The sequence below is a fragment of the Setaria viridis genome, chromosome 7 (assembly GCF_005286985.2).
Source record: "Setaria viridis chromosome 7, Setaria_viridis_v4.0, whole genome shotgun sequence".
NCBI classification, from domain to species: Eukaryota; Viridiplantae; Streptophyta; class Magnoliopsida; order Poales; family Poaceae; genus Setaria; species Setaria viridis.
The window spans coordinates 21816939-21823760 of NC_048269.2; the positions used below are offsets into that span (position 1 = coordinate 21816939).

General features: G+C 44.4%; 1 protein-coding gene across 1 annotated transcript; it reads left to right on the forward strand.

Annotated features, from left to right (window-relative positions):
* The first annotated feature begins 849 nt into the window (after nucleotides 1–849).
* Nucleotides 850–3805, forward strand: LOC117862552 (uncharacterized). The gene is made up of 4 exons (XM_034746044.2): nucleotides 850–1039; nucleotides 1138–1300; nucleotides 1530–1815; nucleotides 2914–3805. The coding sequence occupies exons 3-4, from the start codon at nucleotides 1540–1542 to the stop codon at nucleotides 3334–3336; spliced, it is 699 nt and encodes a 232-aa protein (XP_034601935.1). The 5' UTR covers nucleotides 850–1039; nucleotides 1138–1300; nucleotides 1530–1539; the 3' UTR covers nucleotides 3337–3805.
* The last annotated feature ends 3017 nt before the right edge of the window (nucleotides 3806–6822 follow it).

The window sequence follows — 6822 nt, forward strand, 5'->3', positions numbered from 1 at the left end:
GCACGGTTTGATCCGGTACGTCACGTTCTCACTCTTATATACGATATCATGACACCATAAAATTGGCATCACATGGAAACTTACCTGTCACTTTAGTTTTGAGCTACGTCAAACTTATCTAATTTTAATCAAATTTATAGAAAAAAGTAACAACATAAAATTAGTTTCATCAAATTTACCATGAATTATGTTTTAGTAGTGTATTTATTTTTATGGTGAATATTTATATATTTTTCTATAATTTTTATCAAATTTAGAGAGGTTTGACTTGACAAAAACGAAATGACTAATATTTGAAATAGATGAAATAACTATTGGTCCAAGATCAAAAGGTTTGACGAAAACATTAAAATATATTCCTTGTGTTTTTAAATATGCAACACTAAGAATTAAACTAATTATCCTGTCCTAAGCATCTTATATACTCCTCCAAATTGTAGGTCTTTTATCTTTTTAGTTTATAGATATTATTATATATCTAGGCATATACTATATCTAAGCGAATAATATAAACTATGCATCTAAAAAAACTAAAATGAACGGAGGAGTTCCTCCGAAACTCGGTGAAGCTCCAGGTCAAGCAATACTTACGTCAATGTTTCGAGGCGCTGTGATTTGATTTAGCTTTTGGAAAAAGAAAACTTAATTTCGATTTTAATACAATTCCCCTCTCGGGGAAAAAGAAAAGAGACCCCGGGGGGGGGGGGGGGGGGGGGGGGGGGGGGGGTTGTTTCCGTGAGAGAGAGAGAGAGCGCGCGCGCGGGGCAGGGCCCAGACCCAGGTGCACGTGACGCACGTGCAGCCAGTGCAGGAGCAAAATGCCAGCGTTTCAAAATTTCGAACCGAAAAACACTCAGGGCGGCTAAAGCCCGCGCGTACCAGGAAAATTTCGAGCTCTGGCGCAAAATTTCGGCATCCCGCGCGTCTCGCATTTTCGATTCGGATTTCTTCCTTTTTGAACCAGAGCCGCCACCACCGGGGCGGAACCACACCCTTCCGCCCGCCAGGCGCCCAGATTGGATTTCAGGCCGAGCAAACTGTGAGAAATTTCGGGATTTTAGACCCCTTTTCCCTCCCATTCCTTGGTGTTCTGATGTGATTCAAGGTTCTTTTTTTTTTTTTTTTGCAATGGTGAAGCTCTAGGATCAGCGGCCGGAGCCGGAGCCGGAGCAGAGATTTGGGCCAGGCAAGTGAGGAAAGGGAGAAACTTTGGGTTGCTGCCTTGGTCGCCGGAGGGTGGGAGGGAGGGAGGGGCGCGGGGGCTTTCGGAAGCTTCGGTCGCCCGCCGCGCCGCCGTCAGGTCAGTCAGCGCCGTCCAGGGCGCCCGTCTCTTACTCCCATCCCGCGACCTCCGGACCTCACCGCCGTCGCCGGATTTGGTCCACCACCCGCCGCCGCGCCTTCGCCTCCGCCCGCGTCCCCGTCCCAGCGGCCGCTATTCGCCGCTGGCCCCCTTCTCCACTTTTTGATGCGTTTACTGGCTTCTCATCTCACCAATATGTCTCTCCCCCGCTGTGTGCGTCATGCAGGGCCCCCGAGATGCCCGAGTCCACGGACGGCAGGAGGGCGGCCCTCGCCGACCTCTCCGGCGGGGCTGGCGGCGGCGGGTTCTTCATCAGGAGGGTGGCCTCGCCGGGATCCCTGGCAGCGAGAGGCATCCGGAAGCCGCTGGCGCGGCGGTATATTTCGCCCTCGAGGAACAAGGAGAACCTGCTGCCGGTTTGGGCCTTGAGGGCCACGCCGAAGAAGAGGAGGAGCCCGCTTCCTGAATGGTATCCCAGGACGCCGCTCCGTGACATCACGGCAATTGCAAAGGTAACGGACAGTATTCCATTGCTGCGATGATGTGAGATGTTGAACTATTCGAAGATTTGCAATTGTAGTTGACCTGCTGATTGTAAATCAGAGTACAGTTGTCGCCAAAGTGGGCTTGCGGGATTTCAGCACAGTTATTCATTTGCCTTACTGGACTGCAGTGATGCGCTTTTACTAACAAATTGTACTAAGGAATTTTTACTTGAACAGTACTAAAATAGAAATTGTAGCATTCTTCGTTTCTTATGGTGATCACTGGAATCCTACCAAATTAGTCCCCTGTTAACTTCAGCATACCCATAGTTCCAGAGACATGAGCCCACGACCTATGTTGAGTGCGAGATAGAGTAAAAAGGATGCCAGTGGTACTGGTTCATCATTTAAAGTTATTGTGCCTGATACCATCTGATAAGGACTTCAGCTTCTGAATGCTGTCATCGATCCTTTTGAAAACATTTCTTTGTTTTGTTTATGTAGTGAAGTTAAAACCATATAGTACTGTCAATAGCAAGTATTTAATGGGGGATGATAAATCTGCCATACAATTTCCTACTTTCAGGTGTCCTTTAATTTTTGGGATATTCTGATGAATCTAGTGAGAATATTTGACTCAACAAGCTGACCAAATTGGCACCAGTCAAAATGGAGTACAAGCTATACTTCATCACCTTGTGCTTTCCATCTTATTACTGTGCAATGTACAATTTGTATGTCCAAAATTAAAATGCTTCTGAAATATTGCCCATATAGCTGGACTTCCAACTATATTCTGAATGTCCATTTGCTGGGTGGACTGGCTTACTTTTAATCAACCTTACCTTTTACAAGCGGATCTGCATTTTAAAGTGCACATGTCATCTGCTTAGAGATTCCTCTGGTACACTTACCTTTTTTGCACATATTTATATATGTCATCACGAAAGTTAAATTGTTCACTTAGCTGTCATTACTGTTTTGTCAATATTCTGGTTCATTTGTTAAGGCATCCTAAAGCTCATTCCTGCATTATTAGTTCATTACAAGATTCTGAACTACGCATTCAGCTTACGTCTTTGCCCCTTGATAGCTGCAATCTTATTCTGACTGACTAGCATGCAGGCTATTCAGAGAAGCCGTTTAAGGATTGCTGCTGCTCAGCAGCAAAGCCAAAGGCCTGAGCAGTCTCCGCAATCCGTAAACGTGACTACTCCAGGACAAGCAGAGCAGGATGCACCTCACAGCGCTGAAGCTTCCATGGCAGTTGCCTCTGGTTCTGGCTCAACTGAAAGAGAAACTGTTGCAAGCCCTGCAACTGTCTTGGCTGGTGATAATCTGAAGGTGTCTTCCTCGCCAGCGGAAAGCTCATCGAAGACTCCATCCAAACCCATGGATCCTGCCGTTGCTGGCATTGACGAAAAGAAACTGTCCACCTCAATAGAGAAGATAGAGAGGTTGGTGAGGAGAAACCTGAAGCGAACACCAAAGGCTGCTCAGGCCTCTAGAAGGGCCACCCAGAGGCGCAATCTCATGTCCATGCGATGAATTCGCGGCTGTAATTCATGGTTGGGGAGGGGAGAAAGTCCACCTTAGGCTTGTCCTCCTTCACTTTGTCTGCTGCTTCCATAGCTGCTAGCCAAACGTGCCAATGCTCTGCCACTGCTGCTCTTCTTCCAACACTTGCCATGGCATGATGTGATGCCTATGGGCATTCCTGGTTCTCTTCTCGAGGACCAAAGAATATCGGGCTATTGGCTTTCTGCTTGAGTTTGTAGGATTTGCAGCTGCTATTGTGAGGTGTGATATGGTCCATGCTACTGTTGTAGTCTTGTATAATTATGCTTACTTTTCTGTGTATCCCAGTGGGTGGTCGAACGGATGAAATCTTGAATTTTCTTCTGTTCTGCAATATCACCATAGCCACCAGTGTCTGAATGTTCTCTGTTGTGGCTGCTTGTATGGAGTTTTATGTCACAACAAGTTTGGTCATGATTCATAAGCTTCTACTGTCAAATGTTTTCTCTAACCATGTCCTTCAGGCGTAAGAGTGTTAAGACCCATAACTGAAATCAGTTAGGATCATGCTCTCTTGCTCTTATGTTTTTGTTCTTTGGCATTAATCTGATTCTTCCCATTTTTCCTGTTAGGTGCCTCATTTTCCTTTCTTGTTTTCCTGCAGTGGATGGTAGCCCTTGTAAGCTTACGTCAAAACTGGTACAAGATTTTTAGCAATAAAAAACACGAGAGGTTTACAACCAGAGTACAACATAACGTAGAAACATAATACATACTCACAAAGACACTTCAAATAACAGGCCATGATTCAGGCTGAAGAACCATCGATTCCCGATTTGAGTCACCATTGAACGACATGCTCACCAGGTACATCATGGCCATTGCATATCCATCCACCCCTCATAACTACGTCCTTTGTTGTCACCCTCCATCTAAGAGTCAGGCCAACGAAATGGGGACCAAAGGTGGCAGGAAGCAAGCAAATCAAAACGCGCTGGACACAGGACCTCCCTTGAAGCTGACATTAACATCATTCGCTGCACATCTGGACTCCACGTGCTACCACACAACGCCGTACAAGGGGAGGAAACCTCGAGGGGAATGGTAGTAGAGGTGGAAACACCACCCGGCATAAGATTTGATGGCACTAGTAGAGGTGCCAAATGGGGAACACTCACCAAACCACGATAGAAGTCGAAAACCATTATCCGCCGATAGAAGAAGTGTATGGATGGATGATGCAGAATAAGAGAACGAGCATCACCATGAGCGGTCCCGAGAAGCGGCAGGAGGGGATCTCCAAAGTGATGCGGGGACGACGTCGAACACACGCCGCCATCGCTGAATTGGAAGATTGAAAATGGGTTTACACCCAAAGTCCCCCCGAGCGAAATTGGAGCAAGGGTGCTACGACGACGCCTTCAAGAAGGAAGATGATGCCCCAAGGCATCACCATTGCCAGCCTTGGCATTATGCTAGGCAAAGCTTTCGCCCAGCACCCACCATAGGCTAGCCGCCAAGACCTCGTCGGCATCACCGGGGCTGACCGATTGCTGCAGGTACATAGCAGCAGCCACACCCCAACGGACTGTGGCGGAACCGTCCAACTTAAACTGGTTTAAATGCGCCTAATCGCTGCCGATGCAGCAATTATCCGAAACACACTTAAAACAGTATAAGTCCGATCGTCCGTCGAGTGTCCCTAGGACTCCTCGAATGATCCACGTCATGTCTCAGCCATACATCAGGATTGTTTCCGCGATGGGAAAGCATCAACAAATATTACATTTTTACATACATACACGAGGTACGAGTTATTACAAGACATAGTTTGAAATAAACTTAACAGTGCAGGTTAGACAGAAGTTCTAGGATTTTAAACATAAACGGTTCAGGTGGAAGATGAGCATTTAAGATTTCTTCTAAGGGTATTGTGAGACTCATAACAATACCCTAGTTTTTCGGAGCTTCCTCCTCGGTGGATTCCTGCGGTGCCTCTGAAAATAACCACAAGGGATAACTCTGAGTACGAGGTACTCAGCAAGGCTTACCCGACTAACCAATATAGTAGTTTTTCTTGGAACTATATGATAGCTTTTTCAGTGTGCTTGGCTGACACATTTTTGGCAAAAGAGCTTACTAAGAGTGAGACCTTAGCTTTGTATTTTATTTTGTTAAGTTATTACCTAACCATTCTAAATGATGACAAAAGATTAATTGCAACAACAAGGTATTAAGCCATACACCAAAACATTAGTGGAAAGATATATCATTCATGAATTTATACTACGATGCTCAATAGTGATCAAGTGCATTCATAACCGAGAATTGCGGCGATCCGGATCAAATTACATCCTGCAGGAGAGTACCCTGATCACCAGCTATATACGACTGTCCAGGTCGTACATAACGACTTTTCGATTAGCAAATCCAATGATTGGGAATAAGACTACCCGGACCCAGGGACGCACCCCCACATGGGACCCCACGTCTAGCCTGATCACCATGTGAGTTTCAGGCTACGCCCCTGCCAATCTCCAGCACGTCAAGCGCGGGTACGAAATATTCCTGATCAGAGGGTTTACTAATCTACTAGGCTTTACTGGTCCCATACCCAGTAAGTGATCAGATGTCTTTCACTTGATCAAAGGTTAAGACAACGAATCGGGCCTTAACCAAATTAATCTAGCAGACAGAACTATATCCTTAGCTTCTGTCCGCTTCTTAATTTCCAAGTTATCTTTCCATAAAATAACATGCATGACTCAATATTCACCTTAAGGTTTGGTAAACCAATTACTTAGGCAACTAAGCATATTCTAGATTTGGGTTATTTACTAAATGTTTTGAACAAGTGGCAAAGATGTCCTTAAAGCAAGGTATGATAATGCACAAGAATGGGTTTCAAGCAACTCCTAGACTTAGTGCATACATATAACAAATAACCGATAATTGGACACATGAAATATCGACTCCAAAATAATAGGTATAATGCACCGGGGCTTGCCTTGTTCGCTAAAAAAGTTAGCACTGTATGAAGGGTTGGCCTCGTAGGGAACCAATTCAAAGACTTCTTCAAACTCTAGAGATTCTTCTGAAAATCCCGAGAAATCTCCCTTTGGTGCTTCGGTGTCTATGACAAAGCATATGCAGGGGTTAGGAATGCAACTTTTTGAATACAAGACTATACAACTTTCCTTCATGATAAAGTTGCAAGCCAACAAGGACTATACAATTTATCATGATAAAGTTGCAAGCCAACACATAAAAACCCGGAAAGATTAGCCCACAAGTTAATTTCCTTAACTATCCTTACTTAGGGCTTTTTCTTTTATTTTTAGAAGACATTATAATTATTTTCTAATCTTGAAACCTAATTTCCTATGAGTTAACAATAATTTGTGATTATGAAAATGTTATTCCATATTTTATGCATTTAATAAAGATTAAGTATTTATTTAAATACCTTAAAAGAAAGGCATTAAATAAATACCCAAATTTTTATTATTTTCCTAG